Source organism: Ceratotherium simum, chromosome 26 (assembly GCF_057802395.1).
Source record: "Ceratotherium simum simum isolate JZ-2026a chromosome 26, ASM5780239v1, whole genome shotgun sequence".
Classification (NCBI taxonomy): domain Eukaryota; kingdom Metazoa; phylum Chordata; class Mammalia; order Perissodactyla; family Rhinocerotidae; genus Ceratotherium; species Ceratotherium simum.
Window position 1 is genome coordinate 17,542,972 of NC_141925.1, and position 21,664 is coordinate 17,564,635.

General features: G+C 38.5%; 1 protein-coding gene across 1 annotated transcript in view; it reads right to left on the reverse strand.

The window, feature by feature from the left end:
• LOC106800148 (phospholipid-transporting ATPase ABCA3-like) overlaps positions 1-21,664 on the reverse strand; it is a 204,275-nt gene that overhangs the window by 64,502 nt on the left and 118,109 nt on the right. Inside the window, 4 exon segments of the mRNA XM_087417083.1 lie at positions 4,076-4,231; positions 5,015-5,234; positions 9,919-10,123; positions 10,269-10,515. Coding sequence (XP_087273209.1) covers positions 4,076-4,231; positions 5,015-5,234; positions 9,919-10,123; positions 10,269-10,515 — 828 coding nt within the window.

The window sequence follows — 21,664 nt, forward strand, 5'->3', positions numbered from 1 at the left end:
ATTTATACAGTGTTATAAACCAATGTTACTGCAATAAACAACAACAACAAAAAAGAAATGCAAGACTTGTAAACTGAAAGCTACAAAATACTGCTGAGGGAAATTAAAGATCTAAATAAATGAAGAGACAATCCTTATTCATGGATTGTATGACAACATTTTTTTTTATTGATGTTTTAATGGTTTCTAACATTGTGAAATTTTGGGTTGTACATTTTTGTTTGTCCATCACCATATATATGACTCCCTTCACCCCTTGTGCCCACACCCCACCCCCACTGACCCTGGTAACCACAGTCCAGTTTTCTCTGTGAATGTGTTGGTTTATATTCCACATATGAGTGAGATCATACAGTGTTTTTCTTTCTCTTTCTGGCTTATTTCACTTAACATAATATGCTCCAGGCCCATCCATGTTGTTGCAAATGGGACGAATTTGTCTTTTTTTATGGCTGAGTAGTATTCCATTGTATATATATACCACATTTTCTTAATCCAATCGTCAGTCAAGGGACACTTAGGTTGCTTCCACTTCTTGGCTGTGGTGAATAATGCTGCAATGAACATAGGGGTGCATAAGCCTCTTTGGATTGTTGATTTCAGGTGCGTTGGATAGATTCCCAGTAGTGGGATGGCTGGATCATAGGGCATCTCTATTTTTAATTCTTTGAGGAATCTCCATACCGTTTTCCATAGAGGCTGCACCAATTTGCATTCCCACCAGCTGTGTATGAGGGTTCCTGTTTCTCCACATCCTCTCCAACATTTGTTGTTTTTTGTCTTGGTGATTATAGCCATTCTAACGGGCATGAGGTGGTATCTTAGTGTTGTTTTGATTTGCATTTCCCTGATGATTAGTGATGTTGAGCATCTTTTCATGTGCCTATTGGCCATCTGTATATCTTCCTTGGAGACGTGTCTCTTCATTTCCTCTGCCCATTTTTTGATCGGGTTGTTTGTTTTTTTGTTGTTCAGTTGTGTGAGTTCTTTATATATTATGGAGATCAACTCCTTGTCAGATGTATGTTTTGCAAATATTCTCTCCCAGCTGGTTGGTTGTCTGTTCGTCTTGATTCTGGTTTCATTTGTCTTATAAAAGCTCTTTAATCTGATAAAGTCCCACTTGTTTATTTGTTCTTTAGTTTCCCTAGTGTGGGTAGGCATGTCATCCGAAAAGATTCCTTTAAAACCAATGTCAAATAGTGTGTTGCCTATATTTTCTTTTATGAGTTTTATAGTTTCAGGTCTCACCTTCAGGTCTTTGATCCATTTTGAGTTAATTTTTGTGAATGGTGATAGCACATGGTCCACTTTCATTCTTTTGCATGTGGCTGTCCAGTTTTCCCAACACCATTTATTGAAGAGACTTTCCTTTCTCCATTGCATGTTCTTAGCACCTTTGTCAAAAATTAGCTGTCTGTATATGTGTGGTTTTATTTCTGGGCTTTCAATTCTGTTCCATTGATCTGTGTGTCTGTTTTTGTACCAGTACCATGCTGTTTAGATTACTATTGCTTTGTAGTATGTTTTGAAGTCAGGAATTGTGATGCCTCCTGCTTTGTTCTTTTTTCTTAGGATTTCTTTAGCTATTCGGGGTCTTTTGTTGCCCCATATAAATTTTGTATGACAATATTTTTTGATGGTGCATCTCCTCAGATTGATCAGTAGTATCAATGCAATCCCAAAATTCTAGCAGGCTTTCTTTTTCTCAAGAAATAACAAGCCAATAAAATAAATAAAAATTTATAGAGAACTCATAGGATCCAGAAGAGCCAAAACAATTTTGTTAAAGATCAAAGAAGGAGGACTTACACTTCCTAATTTAAAAACGTACTCAAAAGCTAAAGTAATCAAAACAGCGTGGTACTGGCATAGGATAGAAATATTGATCAAAAGAACAGAATTTTTTTCTGGTGTACATCATTTTATTTCAGTTTCTGTGTAGATTACATCATGTTCACCACCCAAGGCTAATTACAATCCATCACGTGTGCCTAATCCCCCCTTTCACCCTCCGCTCTCCCTCCTTCCCCTCTGGTAACCACCAATCCAATCTATGTCTCTATGTATTTGTTTGTTGTTGTTTTTATCTTCTATTTATGAGTGAGATCAAAAGGTACCTGACTTTCTCCCTATGACTTATTCTGCTTAGCATAATACCCTTAAGGTCCATCCACGTTGTCAGAAATGGCAAGATTTCATATATTTTTTTATAGCTGAGTAGTATTCCATTGTGTATATACACCACATCTTCTTTATCCATTCGTCCCTTGATGGGCATCTAGGTTGCTTCCAAGTCTTGGCTATTGTGAATAACGCTGCAATGAACACAGTGGTGCATATATCTTTACTCATTTGTGTTTTCATGTTCTTTAGATAAATACCCAACAGTGGAATAGCTGGATTGTATGGTAGTTCTAGTCTTAATTTTTTGAGCCATCTTCATACTGTTTTCCATAGTGGCTGCACCAGTTTGCACTCCACACAGGCAGTGTATGAAAGTCCCCTTTTCTCCACATCTTCTCTAACACTTGTTCTTCAAAGGAATAGAATTAAAACTCCAGAAATAAACTCTTATACTTGTGGTCAATTCATTTTCAATAAAGGTACCAAGATAATATGATGAGAAATGATATTCTTTTCAACAAATTGTGCTAGGACAAATTATGCTGTGACCTAAATATGGATCTAGTCATTTAGAAGAAGACATTGGAGAACATCTTCATGACCTTGGGTTAGGCAGAGATTTTAGATATGATATAAAAACCACTATCCATACAAGAAAATATTGATAAATTGGACTTCATCAACATTCAAAACTTTTATGCTTCAAAAGACACCAGTAACAACTTTTGTCCAAACAAATGTCCATCAACTGATGAATAAATACATGTGGTATATCCATACAATGGAATACTATTTGGCAAAAGAAAAAAACAAAAAAACCCCACTAAATACTGAGATATGCTAAACCTTTGTTGACTCTCAAAAACATTATAGTAACTGAAATCTTTATGTTTAGCATTGTAATGTTGAAATGATATAAATTTTGTTCAGCAATGTTAACCATTGTACTGTTGAAATAATACAAAATGATTCTATTTATATGAATCATCCAGAAATATCAAATCTATAGAGGCAGTAGGTATATTAGTGGATGCCTGGGCTGGATGTGTTAATGGCGATTAACTGTAAACAGGCATGAGGGATCCTTTTCAGATAATGGAAATATTCTAACATTGGCCTGTGGTAATGATTGCACGACTTTACAAATTTACTAAAAATAATAAATAAAGTAAATTAATTAAAACTGGTGACTATGGTATGTAAATAATAACTCAGAGCTATTTTCAAAAAGAAGAGAGAGGAATTTATAGTCCAAATATGATGCAAACTAAAATGTGACATAATTTTCGTTATTTAGGGATTGTAAAAATATAATCCATTTGACCCGAATAATTATTTTACCCTGCACTGATTTAGTGAAATATGATTACATTTCTCTTTCTGTGGCTGCATATAAATTATTTGGTTCCAGAATGAATTACAAATATACACACACACACAGTAAATATTCTTATTTCTCAATTTTTAGAATCAACCTGCAATCAGCCTAAAATAAAGAAAATTTGTTAAAGTGCCTTTATTTTTCCCTGATTTTGATCTGGCTGTGAATTTATCTTTCTTTTATCTGTGTGACATTTAAACCTTAGTGTCTCAGAAAATCTATTTAATCTTCAGTTTAAGTTAGGCGTTTAGTCTCCTCATTTATAAAACTGGAATAATAGCTAACTTGTAGGGTGCTTTGACGATTAAAAATAATGTATGTAAAGCTACTTTCACATATTAAGTAAGTGACTAATAGTAACTTATTTTAAATCTTGTGGTGACTTCAAAAAATTTATCTTAGATTTTATTTTGAGGCTTCATTTTTCCCCAGTCTGTGAAGATAACTTTGATACAGAAAAGCACTCGAAACAGCAAGCTTGACTATCTAAGCTTAAATGTGGAAGTCTGGAAAGGAACAGGTTGTTCTTCAGGGACCTGGGGAGCCCCAGATACTCACCTTTTTCACTGCAGTCCACATACATACTTGGAAATTGCCTGGCACACATTTTTTTCACCTCATAGTCATCAAAGAATCTGCTGATACTCATTGCGAAGTTGTAACTAGGAAGCACCATTAATACATTACTCATGAGAGTTTTGGTGTAGTAAGGATAGTCAGGGCCTGTGATTAAAAAGATGATTATCTTCAATTATAAATAAGTAATGAAACTCCCATAACAATAAACTTCCTCAAGATGATTAAACCACTGTCAGAGAATTACCCATCTAGCAGATGATCCTTGAGAAAACACTAGTTATTAAGCCACTAAGCTTGTTCACCTTGATAGCTCATAGCATGGATTTATCAACTACAGAGTTTAAGAGAAGGTTTTTGCTAACAATGTTTCCCTAGGATCTGTATTCTCTTTATGTGTGGGTCTGCTATTAAAATCACTACCTTAGCTTGGCCCTAGGTCATTCTACTCCCTTCTGTTTCCCATGCAGCCTATAAAATGGAAAATCATGGGATTCTGGATTTCACTTCACCATTGGTCTCTGCACTCTGAAATTTCTTGCCAGGTCAATGATGTATTTAACAAGTTAAACAATTTTTTATCCAACATCTATTGTTGTTTTAAGTGGGAGGGCAATTCACCATATTTAGTTTTGTAATCTCTTACTTTTCTAATTTTTTCTTTCATGAGGCTAGAGTGACACTGAGTCCAGCTCCTTCAGAGGGCTTAACTTCTCTTTTTCTTCCTTTCTCTTCCCCATTTCCTCTCTCCCTAAACCTCTCTCTCTCACAAATCCACTCAATAAATATTTGCTGACTTCCAAAAAGCATAGGTTTTCAGATTCTTGGGAAGTAAGTGCTTCACAATTAATATTTTTATCCTCAAGCCCTTTCATCTTCATTTATTCAATGTATTTCCAGGAGAAAGAGAAAATTACGTGAAGTCCTTACCATACTGTTGTATTAGGATGTACATGATGATACTGAAAACAGTTGAGAAGTAGTTAAAGAGGGTGAGCCTGACGTAGGCAGCAGTACTGCTAGAAAACAGGAAACTTCCAAGATACATGAGAGGAACAACAGACCAACCGTACAGCATAAAGATCATCATTGTGTCCAGAAAGTGGTAATCTGCAACAAATGCATCCATTCCGCAGTATTTGAATACTCCCTGAGACATAGAGTGCAGAAGTAAGAGCAAGTTGAAGGACACTGTGAAACAAGAAGGCAAGCCAGAACACTCAGAAAACAGCAAGCATTGCCTTCATTAGAGCACAGAAGTACTCGTTACTTACGTCATTTTACCCATTAAAAAAAAAAGCCTTAGCTTATGAGCCGGAAATAAACTACCTCTTCTTCAATAGAAGACTTTTGTGACAGAATGACTACACTTCCCTTTTCTTTTTTTTCTATTTGGAACAGTATTACTTGTTATTCCCCCCCTCCTGTGATTAAAGTCAAAGTAATTATGTCTGCATTAAGTCCAACTCTGAATTTTCCCAGGACAAAAATGATGCAGGAGGTAGACTATTTCTCTAAAGATTTTCCCTGTGGCTGCTGTAGTAACCTCCCTTGCATCACTCCCCACATTTAGACTGTCTCCTGGCCCTACTCTTTACCCCCAATCCCCTTACATCTATCTCAGCAACTCAGGGACCTCCTTATTCAATTACTTCTTGTTCCATTTGAGAATCAGACAGGCAAGCATAAATTTACAGTGAGCTAGATTAGGAAGAAGGGAACCTCTAAAGCCATTAAAGAAAAGAATTTCCCAGAAATCTATATGATAATATTTGGTAATTACAGTTTCTCCAAAGATAGCAAGGTTGCCTCTTTTGAGCAATTACAAAATTATTTAGCAGGGCCACTAATAAATGGAAAGAAAGATTAAACTAATAACAGCCTCTATTACAACTTGATGATGCTCCTGGAAGTAGTTTATATTTAAGCAGTAGTGTTTAAAGAGAGTATATGAAGAGAATCAGCAATCTTAGGTGAAAGAACCTGAACAGCTATAACTATAACTGGTTGCCCAATCCAATTAAGAGGATGAAATAAAAAAGAATAAATACAGTCAGAAAGAAATTGCAGTGGAATAGCTGGATCATATGGTAGTTCTATCCTTGATTTTTTGAGGAATCTCCATACTGTTTTCCATAGTGGCTGCACCAGTGTGCACTCCCATGGGTTGACATTGAGGGTATTACGCAAAGTGAAATAAGTCAGAGGGAGAAGGTCAAATATCATATGATTTCCTTCATTAAGTAGTAGATAACAACAACAATAAACAAACACATAGAGACAGAGATTGGATTGGTGGTTACCAGAGGGGAAGGGGGGAGGGAGAAGGGCGAAAGGGACAATTCGGCACATGTGTGTGGTGATGGGTTGTAATTAGTATTTGTGTGGTGAACATGATGTAATCTATGCAGAAATAGAAGTATAATGATGTACACCTGAAATTTATACAATGTTATAAACCAATGTTACTGCAATAAACAAAAAATTAAAAAAAAAAAAAAAAGAAAGAAATTGCAGGTAATCTAGGAACAGCTTTGTTCCAAGGCTTGTAGTGCTTAGGAATGTCTCAAATTAGAATCTATTTCAAAGAAAATTTAAATTTCTACTTGGATACGTGAAGACACATACCCTTTTTTTAGACAGGGTATGACTCGACATGGTAAAAATGTAAATTCCGCCCAGATTTCTCTAAATAAAAATAGAAACAGGACTTTTTTTGAAATTAGATGAGCTGATTCTAAAGATTACATGTAAACAAACAAAACATGTCAAGATAGCCAAGCAATTTGGCAGAAGATTAATGGAGGAGGTGAGGAAGGTCAATCCATAAAAAATAACTAAATGAATTACAAAACTACCATAATTAAAACAGATTGGTAGAGGCACATTACAGATACATCAATGGAATATAATAAAGAATACAAAATATACCTAAATGCTCATTGTTATTTAATATACATCAAAAGCAGTGTTTCAAATCAGTGCAAAAAGATTGGCTGTCAAAAAAAAGATAGTAGAACAATGGTTTAGCTATTTACGAAAAAAACTGAATCCTTACTTGGCACCTTATCTAAAAATAAGTTCATGAATGAGGGGGAAATAGCAAAAGATGACACTGGTAAAGTAAGCTGTGCCCAATGCATTGTGGCCTGAAGTGGTGGAAGCTCCCTTAAGAATTTCTAGAAATGAGCTGTACAATGATGAGAATGGTATATCTCAAGGCTTATGAGAGGCACATCTCCAAAGTGATACTGACTTAGCTATTTAACCCCTTGAGGAGGCCAGTAATTTTAATATTCACTAGAATTTAAGCTCATCAAGAGATAAGCCCTTGTCTATCTTCCCCATGCTGTATCCATAATGCCCCAAACATAGACTAGCTTACAGTAGGAACTCAAGATTTGTTGAATACATAAATAAATTCTATGTTGTTCAGGAATTCAAATGTGAATTCAAATGTGTTCTATAGGACATTTAGAGGTCATGAGACAGGCACACAGACTGCATGAGGGGGAAGCCTCACCACTCAGCCTCTCTAGCAATGTAACACATAAGAAAAGTTACTTGTTCTACTTTCCCAAGTCTTCATGCATGGGATCAGTTGTAGGAGAAGGCAGAGGACTCTATCAAACCCCCTAAGAATCTCTTGGGGTAACAGGTAAAACAGTGGTGGGGCAGGTAGTTCATCAGGGGTTGGAGCTAGCAACATAGTTAGCTTAATCCTTGTCTCTGACGTATGATCAGTCAAGTTACCTGCTTTGTGAATTTGACAGGCAGAGAAAGGGTGAAACAGGAATCCTGGCTACTAGGCAAAATGATAGAATCTTGCCTCCTATTGTTGGGTCTAAGAACAAGTCCAGTTGGTGGCATTTCACAGAACCAGAGCAGGGTGAGGGAGTGTCTCACTTAAAACAACAAGGGGATAGCCACGTCAGAAAGCAAGCAAACCTAAGAACCCATATGGAGAACTCTGGTCTGAGAATCATGGAGAGGAAGCTTGGGTGGAGGGGAGAAAGAGAGAGTTACAAGACCAAAAGGATAGAAAAGCAGATATCAAAGTAGAGTAAGATGCTAAGAGAGGAAACTGCAAACATGAGAGCAGAAATAAGTTTAAAGTACATTATCCAGGATGACTTTGAATGTATAAATGACAATGAGCTTTGGAGTAACCCCAATCAGGGTTCTGAAACTGTACAAGCTGGGTGAAGTTGGGTGACTTACTTTTGTGAGCCTCAGTTTCCTTGCCTGTAAATATGATGAAATAAAGTCACTTCAGATAATTGTGTTACTTGAATGACATACATAAAAAATACATGACAAGTAACTTTTCTCATGAGCGAAAAATGGCAATATTGTTATAAGTATTAATAATAGATGGTCTTATTTATAGATATATTAACCAGGAAACGATAGCTGGGTGTGCTAGCCAAGTTTAAAGAGCCAGAGAAAGAATAGATCCTTGGCATGGAGATGAAAAGATTCAGGGGTTTTCTCATTGATTCCAATACTGCATTACATAGACGAGAGATAGTACAGCCAGAGACCATGCCTGGATCAGCTCTTTCAGTTCCTGTGGTGAAGGATGAGAGTGGCGGCCCTCACAAAGGATGGTGTTCTTCCCTTGTTATGCTGGTTGGTTGGTGAGCTGTGAGCAGAAGAGACGGGCATCGAGAACACCAGCCAGAGTCTTGCACTATGGCAAGATGAAGGAAGCGCTGCTTTGCTCTCTCAAGGTTGGGACTTCTCTGTACATACAATTTGCCCAGAACACTACCACAACCATCCTTGCCCTAACTGTTCCAGCCTCTGGTCCCTGTTGAGCAGCTGTTCAAGTTGGTGGGATCCTGACTCTCCTTCAGAACCAATCCTAAGGCCCGTGTGCAATAATCATATATTTTCTTATGGTTGTCGGAGCCAAACTGACCAAAAGTTTCCCATTTTTCCTGCAGCAACTAATTTTACTGTTCCATGGTATAGTTTGAATTGTGAATTGGTAGTTCATCCTTTATGGTAGCAATCAGCATGCTATTTTATAATGATCTGTTTTCATTTCTGTGTCTATTGCTAAACTGTGAACTATTTGAGGGCTGAGACATTGTCCTATTCATATTTAAGTCTCCAGTACCTCCTGTACAGAAAGTAACTTTACCTCCTTTACCAATATGTTTACTTCTTGTAACTATATGGCTTCACATCTCCCTCACCCTCAAATATGCACATAAAATAACAGAAGTTGCCATTCACTAATGAGCAAAATCATTACATTAAAAAATGTTGTACCATCCTTACATGCTTGCTCTTTATCCTACTTCCTCAGTGTCTAAAATTGGGTGTCTGAGTCAAAACTACTTCTGCTTTGCTGACCTAGACATCTTAAACTTGGGGTATGAAAGTGGGAGGGGGGGTGAACAATAACAGGAAGCCTCACTTAGTTCATGATTCTAAACCATGTGCTGTAGTCCAATCTTACCAGAGGGCTCAGCATTAGGAATTAGTGGGCAGTGGCTTATCTATTTGAGTAGTGGGGGACAAGTGACAAATAATAGCCCTTATTCCTTTAGAGTAGTTTTTGGGCCAGGGCATAATGCTGAGCAATTACATGGGAAGCCAAATTCAAGAGAGAGTTTTTAAAGAAAAATATTTTCTCCAATTGAAATAACATGAGGGAGAACATCTCCATAATGAAGTTTCCACAACAGATTCTCTGGAATAATAAGCCAAAGTTGCTTCAAATTTCTTTCCAAGTTTTATTTTAGGTTATGATTAGTCGAATAGGAATTTCCTGTGGGTGACACAGGAAAATAAGCCTTCATGAAACTTCAGCTAACACTCACCAGCAGTAAGCAGCAGGAAATGGAGAAGTAGATGAGATCCCATAGCAAAGCAGAGAGCCAGTAAGCAAGGACATAGACCCCACTCACAAACTGGATGTGCTTTGCATTAGTGGTTCTCTCAGTCACTGTCTGAAGGCAAAAGCTACTGACCACAACAGCCATGCCAAAAGCCAAACATAATACTATTTGTAATCCATTTGTAGGCCTGCAGAAGATGAAATAAAAGATGGAATAAATGATGAAATAAAAGTAGAAAATTATGATTTTAGTAGCTATGTTCAAGTGTACATGGCCAGACAGCAAGGGGGTGTATTAAGGCTCAATTCCAGTAAAAGGAAAACCATACATACACTATGTTAGAACCATAAAGAGGGAGAGGTTGAGGCTTGTTGGAGACTTTAATAGAAGCATTGGGGCCAGAAAGTGACATAAAAAGAATGTTGTCTAACACCGCCAGGGATGTTGCAGCTGAATGGTATGCCTCATTATTGAACAAAATGGTGAATATTGTTTTGTTTTTCTCAACGTCAATGGAAAGTGCAATAATGGAGAAGTCACGACACTCTTTATTTTCCAATATGTAATTGATTATGTTACCTAGAACAAAGAAAGAAATTGGTTAGCGAGTCAACATGTAATAAATCACCTACTGCTTATGTTGGAGAGGAAAGACCAAAAATTTTTTTCTTATTATCTCTTCCCTTTCTAACTTCCCACAATGGCTATCTCAAATCTTTACCTTTCTCCTCAATAATTCTACCCCATCACTAATCCCTACAATAATCTCACAATATGTGGGTCTACAACTTGAAAAAACAGCAAGTTACTAAGAAATTCTTGCTCTATTCTTGTTTAAAACAAACATGTTTTTTTTCCGTTTTTCCAAAATTTTTTTGGTTATTCTAGATTATTTGCATTTCCATATACATTTTAGGATTGGCTTGTCCATTTCTGCAAAAAAGTCTGCTGGAATTTTGATAAAGATTGCATTGAATCTATAGATCAGTTTGGAGAGAATCGCTATCCTAACAGTATTTAGTCTTCCAATCTGAGACATGGAATATCTCTCCATGTATCTAAAACTTTAATTTCCTTCAGCAATATTTTATAAGTTTCAGTATAAAAGTCTTGCATTTCTTAAATTTATTCATAAGTATTTTATTGTTTTTGATGCTATTGTGAGTTTTGATAATTTTTTCACCCTAGCATTGTGTCCATTTCATCTAAGTTGGATTTTAAAAATTCCAGTCCGGGAGGGAAGTCAAGATGGCGGCAAAGGCAGACTCTGGACTCACCTCCTCCCGCGGACACAGCCAATTTACAACTACTCGTGGAAAAATTACCCCTGAGACAGAACTGAAAACTGGATAAGAGGAACTCCTGCAACAACGGACAATCCTAATTGAGGTGGAAGAGGCAGAAACTCCCTTCTGGAGAGAAAAATGCCACCTTCACAAGCTGCAGCGCCTCACGGCCGCCCAGGAGCAGCGCACAGGTACGCAGCCCTCCCTGGAGGCGTGGGGCCCTGAGCCAGGGAGCGCCCCCATTGGGGGCATTTTGTGGACCCAGCACAATCGAGGCGAGTGGCATAATATCTGACTTTGCCTGCTACTAAAACATGGGGGAGTACCCCCAGAAAAGCTGGTTCACAAAGAAATTAAAACTGGCTCTTAAAGGGCCCACGCACAAACTCACCTGTTTCAGAAAGCAAGCTAAAATCACCAGAAAGAAAGGTACACAGTGCTTTGGTGAAAAGAGACTCACCTAATAGGCCCTGAGTGCATCTCGGTGAGAGGTGAGACCTCTCCAGGGACTGGGACAGTGGCGGCAGCCATTGTTGTGGCCCAGTGTGGGTGTGCTGACACAGACGCCATTGGAGTTCTCCCTGGGGCCTGCTAGCCCAGGCCTGCACCACCCACGAGAGCACCGATTTAATCCAGCTCAGCCAGGGCAGGCAGCCCACCCTAGAGACTGGCCCCACCCAACAACAAGCCCTCAGGCAACTTGTGGGCCTGTATAGATTGGTGACTGGATTCTCTGCAGCCTGGCAGCTGAGCTGACTTCAGCGGGGGAGGACGTGCACAAGGAGTGGGTGGAGAGTGTGGGGCGGTGGTGGAGTGTGTGGGGCTCCCACCGTGGAGAGACTGGGTCCACTTTGGGAGGTTGGGGCGTGCACACGGGGCAGGACTGTGTTGACTGTGTGTGTGGACCTGTGGGCGGCAGGGCTTGTCAGCTGTAGAAGACTTGTGCTTCTTTTTAAAGGTTTATTTATTTATTTATTTTTGCCTCCAAAGCCCCAGTAGATAGTTGTATGTCACAGCTGCACATCCTTCTAGTTGCTGTACGTGGGACGCGGCCTCAGCATAGCCGGAGAAGCGGTGTGTCGGTGCACACCCGGGATCCGAACCCGGGCCGCCAGCAGCGGAGCGCGAGCACCCAACCGCTAAGCCACGGGGCCGGAGAAGACTTGTGCTTCTTAAAGACCCACATAGGGGGTTTGCCCCACCTTCCAAACCCTGAAACAATTGAGTGCTCCTGTGCCTGAGGCCAGCCCCACCCAGCTGCAATCCTCAGAGAGCTGACAAGAGACCTAAAGGCTGGAGGCTTATAGCAATTGTAAGGCCCTGAGCCTAACAGCCTGCCACACTGGGTGCCTACTCACTTAAAAGAAATACTGCAACACATATGTGGTATTAGAACTTGCAGCCAACTGTGCTGGGGCTCCCCATGCCTGATACAGAGACTGAAGGGCCCACAACAACTACAAGCAGCTGAGCATTACAACAGCTGGCCAGGAGCATAACTTGGCCTCCCTGGTTGCCTACAGGGAGAGCAAACAGGCCACAACAGAAGGACACACGTAGCCCACAACAGAAGGACACACGTAGCCCACATAGGGGTCACCACTGGAACATTGAGAACTGAGGGAAGCACACTGCAGGCCTCCGAAGCCATCACTTACATAAGGTGACCTATCCAAGAGCAGGAGACGTAGCTGACCTACCTAATACATAGACACAAGCACAGGGAAAGAGGCAAAATTAGGAGGCAAAGGAATACATTCCAAGTAAGGGAACAGGACAAAACCCCAGAAAAGGAACTAAGTGAAACAGAAATGAGCAACCTACCTGACAGAGAGTTCAAACTAAGAGTGTGAAGGATGCTCACTGATGTGGGGAGAAGAATAGATGAACTCAGTGAGAATGTCAACAAAGAAATGGAAGATATAAAAAAGAACCAATCAGAAATGAAGAATACAATACTGGAAATGAAAAATTCACTAGAGGGACTCAAAAGCAGTGTAGAGGATACAGAAGAACAGATCTGCGAGCTGGACGAAAGACTAGAAGAAATTACCCAAGCTGAACAGGTAAAAGAGAAAAGAATTAAAAAGAGTGAGGACAGTCTAAGGGACCCCTGGGACAACATCAAGCGCACTAACATCCATGTTATAGGTGTCCCAGAAGGAGAAGAGTGAGACAAAGGGGCAGAGAATCTATTTCAAGAAATAATAGATGAAAACTTCCCTAACCTAAGGAAGGAAACAGACATCCAGGTACAAGAAGCACAGAGAGCCACAAACAAGATAAACCCAAAGAGGCCCACACCAAGACACATCATAATCAAAATGTCCAGAATTAAAGATAAAGAGAGAATCCTAAAAGCCGCAAGAGAAAGTTAAGTTACATACAAAGGAAACCACATAAGGCTATCAGCTGACTTCTCAGCAGAAACCTTACAGGCTAGAAGTGAGTGGCACGATATATTTAAAGTGCGAAAAGGAAAAAACTTACAGCCAAGAATACTCTACCCAGCAAGGTTATCATTCAAAATGGAAGGAGAGATCAAAAATTTCCCAGACAAGCAAAAATTAAAGGAGTTTGTCACCAAGAAACCAGTGCTACAAGAAATGTTAAAGGGGCTGATTTAAGGGGAAAAGAGAAGACCACAAATAGGAAAAATTATCTATTTCCATGATAAGACGGTAATGGATACAAATGCACAAAAAAGAGGTTAGATATGATATCAAAAACATAAAAGGAGGGAGGAGGGGAGTTAAAGAGTACAGCTTTCAGACAGAGGTCAAACTAAAGAGACCATCAATTCTGTGTAGAAGAAGAAAGGAACAGAGAAGGACTACTAAAACACTGAGAAAAAAAAAAGTTAAAAAATGGCAGTAAGTACATACTTATCAATAGCTACTTTAAATGTCAATGGACTAAATGCTCCAATTAAAAGGCATAGGGTGGCTGATTGGATAAAAAAACAAGACCCATATATATGCTGCATACAAGAGACACACTTCAGACCTAAAGACACTCACAAACTGAAAGTGAAGGGATAGAAAAAGATACTCCACGCAAATGGCAATGAAAAGAAAGCTGGGGTAGCAGTACTCATATAAGACAAAATAGACTTTAAAACGAAAACTGTAAAAAGAGACAAAGAAGGGCATTACATAATGATCAAGGGAACAATCCAACAAGAGGATATAACCCTTGTAAATATCTACGCACCCAATGTAGGCGCACCTAAATATATAAAGCAATTATTAACAGACATAAAAACAGAAATAGACAGTAACACAATAATAGTAGGGGACTTTAACACTCCACTTACACCAACGGATAGATCATTCAAACAGAAGATAAATAAGGAAACATTGGCCATAAATGACACACTAGAACAGATGGACCTAGTAGATATATACAGAGCATTCCATCCAAAAACCGAAGAATACACGTTCTTTTCAAATGCACATGGAACATTCTCCAGGATTGATCACATATTAGGCCACAAAACAAGTCTCTATAAATTTAAGAAGACTGAAATAATACCAAGCATATTTTCTGACCACAATGGTATGAAACTAGAAATCAACTATAGGAAGAAAATCAGAAAAGCCACAAATACGTGGAGATTAAACAAAATGCTACTGAACAATGACTGGGTCAATGAAGAAATCAAAGAAGAAATAAAAAAATACCTGGAGACAAATGAAAATCAAAATACGACATGCGGGGCCGGCCCCGTGGCTTGGTGGTTAAGTGAGCGCGCTCCACTGCTGGCGACCCGGGTTCGGATCCCGGGCTCGCACCGACGCGCTGCTTCTCTGGCCATGCTGAGGCCGCGTCCCACATACAGCAACTAGAAGGATGTGCAGCTGTGACACACAACTATCTACTGGGGCTTTGGGGGGAAAAATAAATAAATAAAATCTTTTAAAAAAAAAAAATACGACATGCCAGAACTTATGGGATACAGCAAAAGCAGTTCTAAGAGGGAAGTTCATAGCAATACAGGCCTATCTCAACAAACAAGAAAAATCTCAAATAAACAATCTAACAATGCACCTAAAGGAACTGGAAAAAGAAGAACAAACAAAGCCCAAAATCAGTAGAAGAAGGGAAATAATAAAAATCAGAGCAGAAATAAATGAAATGGAGACCAAAAAACAATAGAAAAAGTTAATAAAACCAAGAGCTGATTCTTTGAAAAGATCAACAAAATTGACAAACCTTTAGCTAGACTCACCAAGAAAAAAAGAGAGAAGGCACAAATAAGTAAAATCAGAAATGAAAGAGGAGAAATTACAACAGACACCTCAGAAATACAAAAGATTATAAGAGAATACTATGAAAAGCTATATGCCAACCAATTCGACAATCTGGAAGAAATGGATAAATTCTTAGAATCATACAACCTTCCAAAACTGGATCAAGAAGAAGTAGAGAATTTGAATAGACCAATGTTATGAGAGGTTTGGGGATTCGAACGGAGATGTAAAAGACACTTTCCACTCCAAACAAATGGACTGAAGGTATATTTTATTATATAGAGGATAGTAAAGGCGAGAGTCTGCAAACAGATCCGAATAGGTCAAATATTAAGAGAGAAAAAACATCAGCCCGACTGGAACGGGAAAACATCCACATCGGCTGAAGAGAAATGACACAAATCAACCGGAAAGAGAAACACCAGGTTGACCGAAAAGAGAACACATCAGATCAATTACTTCATATCAAATCAATTACTTCACATCAAATCAGTTACTCACAACATCCACACCCCACTGCCGGGAGAGCCCTGTCAATCGACACGGCTGGGCAAGGATCACACGTCCTGGGGAAGGTGTCCCTTCCACAGGTGGAACTCTCACCTGTGGGTCTCAGTCTCCAGCAGTTTATATAAGCAGTTACAGAGTTTGCAGAGCAAGCATCTAGTGTTCCAATGCACAAAATTGTTATCACTGGTGTACGTGCACTGAGCCCCCGGCTAACGTCCCAGCCCAGTAGTTGTGTACGTGCATTGTTCTCTTTGGTTATCGCCTCAGCCCGGCACAGGTGGCCAGTCCATTCCGGGCTACGACGCTCCAAGAGCCTTGAAATGTTACAACTTGCAACTCTCTCCATGGGAGAAAGGCCAGTTCCCGGGAAAAGGCCAGTTCCCACCACACAGAAAGCAGCTTTGTATTTCTTTTTGTGCTGCTGGCTGTAGGTCATTGGAGTGGCCAACATGGCTGTACTCATGTCAAGACAACAAATCACCAGTAAGGAGATCTAAACAGTAATCAAAAACCTCCCGAAAAATAAAAGTCCAGGACCAGACGGTTTCCCTGGTGAATTCTACCAAACATTCAAAGAAGACTTAATACCTATCCTTCTCAAACTCTTCCAAAAAATTGAGGAGGGGGGGAAGCTCCCTAACTCATTCTATGAAGCCAACATTACCCTGATACCAAAACCAGACAAGGACAACACAAAAAAGGAAAACTACAGGCCAATATCACTGATGAACATCGATGCAAAAATCCTCAACAAAATACTAGCAAATCGCATACAACAATACATCAAAAAGATTATACACCATGATCAAGTGGGATTTATTCCAGGTATGCAGGGATGGTTTAACATTCGCAAATCAATCAACGTGATACACCACATTAATAAAATGAAGAATAAAAATCACATGATCATCTCAATAGATGCAGAGAAAGCATTTGACAAGATAGAGCATCCATTTATGATAAAAACTCTGAATAAAATGGGTATAGAAGGAAAGTACCTCAACATAATAAAGACCATATATGAGAAACCCACAGCTAATATCATCCTCAATGGGGAAAAACTGAAAGGTATCCCTCTAAGAACAGGAACCAGACAAGGAGGCCGACTGTCACCACTCCTATTTAACATAGTATTGGAAGTCCTAGCCAGAGCAATCAGGCAAGAGAAAGAAATAAAAGGGATCCAAATTGGAAAGGAAGAAGTGAAACTGTCACTATTTGCAGATGACATGATTTTATATATAGAAAACCCTAAAGAATCCAACAGAAAACTTTTAGAAGTAATAAACGAATATGGTAAAGTTGCAGGATACAAAATCAACATACAAAAATCAGTTGCATTTCTATACACTAACAACGAAGTAGCAGAAAGAGAAATTAAGAATACCATCCCATTTACAATTGCAACAAAAAGAATAAAATACCTAGGAATAAACTTAACCAAGGAGGTGAAAGATCTGTACACGAAAACTATAAAACTTTGCTGAAAGAAATTGAAGAAGACACAAAGAAATGGAAAGATATTCCATGCTCTTGGATTGGAAGAATTAACATAGTTAAGATGTCCATACTTCCTAAAGCCATCTATAGATTCAATGCAATCCCTATCAAAGTTCCAACAACATTTTTCACAGAAATAGAACAAAGAATCCTAAAATTTATATGGAACAACAAAAGACCCCGAATAGCTAAAGGAATCCTGAGAAAAAAGAACAAAGCTGGAGGTATCACACTCCCTGATTTCAAAATATACTACAAAGCTATAGTAACCAAAACAGCATGGTACTGGCACAGAAACAGACACACAGATCAATGGAATAGAATCGAAAGCCCAGAAATAAACCCACACATCTATGGACAGCTCATCTTTGACAAAGGAGTCAAGAACATACAATGGAGAAAAGAAAGTCTCTTCAACAAATGATGTTGGGAAAACTGGACAGCCACATGCAAAAAAATGAAAGTAGACCCTTACCTTACACCATACACAAAAATTAACTCAAAATGGATTAAAGACTTGAATGTAAGACCTGAAACTATGAAACTTGTAGAAGAAAACATAGGCAGTACGCTCTTCGACATCAGTCTTAGCAACATATTTTCCAGCACCATGTCTGACTTGGCAAGAGAAACAATACAAAAACTAAACAAATGGGACTACATCAAACTAAAAAGCTTCTGCACAAAAAGGAAACCATGAACAAAATGAAAAGACAACCTAACAATTGGGAGAAGATATTTGCAAACCATGCATCAGATAAGGGCTTAATCTCCAAAATATATAAATAACTCATGCATCTCAACAACAAAAAAACTAACAACCCAATTAAAAAATGAGCAAAAGACCTGAACAGACATTTCTCCAAAGAAGATATACAGATGGCCAACAGACACATGAAAAGATGTTCAAAATCATTAACTATCAGGGAAATGCAAATCAAAACTACAATGAGATATCACCTCACGCCCGTCAGAATGGCTATAATTAACAAGACAGGAAACGACATGTGTTGGAGAGGATGTGGAGAGAAGGGAACTCTCATACACTGCTGGTGGGAGTGCAAACTGGTGCAGCCACTATGGAAAACAGTATGCAGATTCCTCAAAAAGTCAAGGATAGAACTACCATATGATCCAGCTATTCCACTGCTGGGTATTTATCTAAAGACCTTGAAAACACCAATGCGTAAAGATACATGCACCCCTGTGTTCATTGCAGCGTTATTCACAATAGCCAAGACTTGGAAGCAACCTAAGTGCCCATCAAGGGACGAATGGATAAAGAAGATGTGGTATATATACACAATGGAATACTACTCAGCCATAAGAAACGATGAAATCCAGCCATTTGTGACAACATGGATGGACATTTCAGGTATTATGCAAAGCGAAATAAATCAGAGGGAGAAGGTCAAATACCGTATGATTTCCCTCATTAAGTAGTAGATAATAACAACAATAAACAAACACATAGGGACAGAGATTGGATTGGTGGTTACCAGAGGGGAAGGGGGGAGGGGGGAGGGCGAAAGTGATAATTTGGCATATGTGTGTGGTGATGGGTTGCAATTAGTATTTGGGCGGTGAACATGATGTAATTTATGCAGAAATAGAAGTATGATGATGTACACCTGAATTTATACAATGTTATAAACCAATGTTACTGCAATAAATAAAAAATTAAAAAAAAATTCCAGTCTGAAAATCTCTGCCTTTTGATTGCGGTTTTTATTCTATTTACATTTAATATAATTACTGATAAACTAGGATTTATATCTGCCATTTTGCTATTTGTTTCCTATGTGTTATCTCCTTTTTCCCCCTCTGTTTCCCCACTACTACCTTTTTGTGTTAAATATATTTTATAGTGTATCAGTTAAGTTCCTTTGTTGTTGTTTTACTATTTTTTTAAAGTTATTCTCTCAGTGGTTGCTCTGGGGATTACAATATGTGTCCTAACTGAAAACAATCTAGTTCAGATGAATAACAACTTACTTCTGATAGTGTATAGAAATTTTGCTCCAGCATAGCTTCCTTTCCTCCTCCCTTCTTTGTGCTATTATCATAGTAAAAATTATATCTTTATACCTTATAAGCCCATTAACACAGTTTCATAATTATTGCTTTATGCAGTTGGCTTTTAAATCAGTTATAAGAGGAAAAGAGTTAAAATATATGTTTATACTGTCTTTTATATTTACCTATGTAATTATCTTTGCCAGTGCTCTCATTTACTTATATGGATCAGAGTTACTGCCTAGTGTCCTTTCATTTCAGCCTGATGAAATCCCTTTAGTATTTCTTGTAGAGAAGGTCTGCTGGTGATGAATTCTCTCAGTTTTGGTTTATCTGGGAATGTCTTTATTTCTTCTTCCTTTTTGAAGGATAAATGTCCTGGATATAAAATTCTTGGTTGACAATTTTTTCTTTTAGCACTTTGTCTTCTGGCCTCCAGGGTTTCTGACAAAAAGTCAATTGTTAATCTTATTGATAATCCCCTGACGTGATAATTCATTTTTCTCTTCTACTTTCAACATTTTCTCTTCAATTTTCACCAGTTTGATTATGATGTGTCTAGGTGTGGATATCTTTGAATTTATCATACTTAGAGTTCATTGAGCTTCCTGGATGTGAATATTAATGTTTTTCATCAAATTTGGGAAGTTTTCAGCCATTATTTTTTCAAATATTTTTCTGCCTCTTCATCACTCTCTTCACCTTCTGGTACTCCCATTATGCATACGCTGGTATGCTTGATGTTGTCCCAGATGTCTCAGAAGCTCTGTTCCCACCCCCTCCCACTTTTCGTCTTTCTGTTCCACAGACTGGATAATCTCTATTGGCTTACTTTCAACTTAGCCGATTCATTTTTCTGCCAATTCAAATCCATCGTTGAGCCCCACTAGTGAACTTTTCATTTCAGTACTGCTTTTCAATTACAGAACTTCCATTTTTTTTAAAAAAATTATTTATATGTATTTATTAATATTCTCTCTTTGGAGAGACATAGTTGCCATATTTTCCTTTAATTCTTTAAACATATTTGCTTTAGTATTTTGAAAACACTTGTAATAGCTGATTTAAAGTCTTTATCTACTAAGCTCAACATCTGGCCTCCCTCAAATACATTTTCTACTGGCTGTTTTTTACCCCCTGTTTATGTGTCATACTGTTCTGTTTCTTTCTATATTAGTTTTCTGGGGCTGCCAAAACAAAGTAGCAGAGACTAGGTGGCTTAAACAGCAGAAATTTGTTTTCTTACAGTTCTAGAGGCTAGAAGTTTGAGATCAAGGCATTGGCAGGGTTGCTTTCTTCTGAGGCCTTTTTCCTTGACTTGTAGATGGCTATCGTTTCCCTGTGTCTTCACATGGTCTTCCCTCTGTGTATGCCTGTATGTGTCCTAATTTCCTCTTCTTATAAGGACACCAGTCATATTGGATTAGGGCCCACTGTAATGACCTCATTTTAACCTAATTACTTCTTTAAAGATCCTATATCCAAATATAGTCACATTCCAAGCTACTAGGGGCTAGGACTTCAACATATGAATTTTAGAGGGACAAAATTCAGTCCATAACTTCCTCCCTTCTCTTTCTGTCATTGTTGAAAACTGGACATTTAAGATAAATAGTGTAACAACTCTGGCATCTGAACTCCCCTCCCCGCTGCTTGTTTGTTGTTACTGTTCTTTTTTTTTTTTATTGTTACTGCTCATTTTGTTAGTGACTTATACGGACTAATTCTGTTGATTCTGTATTCTGTACAGTGTGCAGCCACTTAGTTCTCTGATGGACTTAAAAAAGCCATTCTGGCTTTTATTTTTAAGCCTGGCTTCTTGGGATCAGCCCTGGGTCAGTATAATTTAGTGATCAGCTAAAAGATTTCTTTAAATGCCTAGAGCCAGTAAGTCTCCCACCCTTTGCCAAAGGGATCTGTGTATGAAGGCACACCTTCAAATTTCAGGCAGTTTATAAGTCAGCCTCAACTTTTACTTCTTGCTTGTACAGAGCCTCAATGTCAACTAGAGGTGAGGGGTGGAGCCTTCTCCTTTTCTAGGTCATTTCCGGCCACACACACTACCATTCTGAGCCTTCTAGAGCCCCAGAAATATCCAAACTTTTCCAAGTTCTCTGTAGTTACCTAACTCTCTAAGTATTCCTTTAAAATTACTTTTTGGCC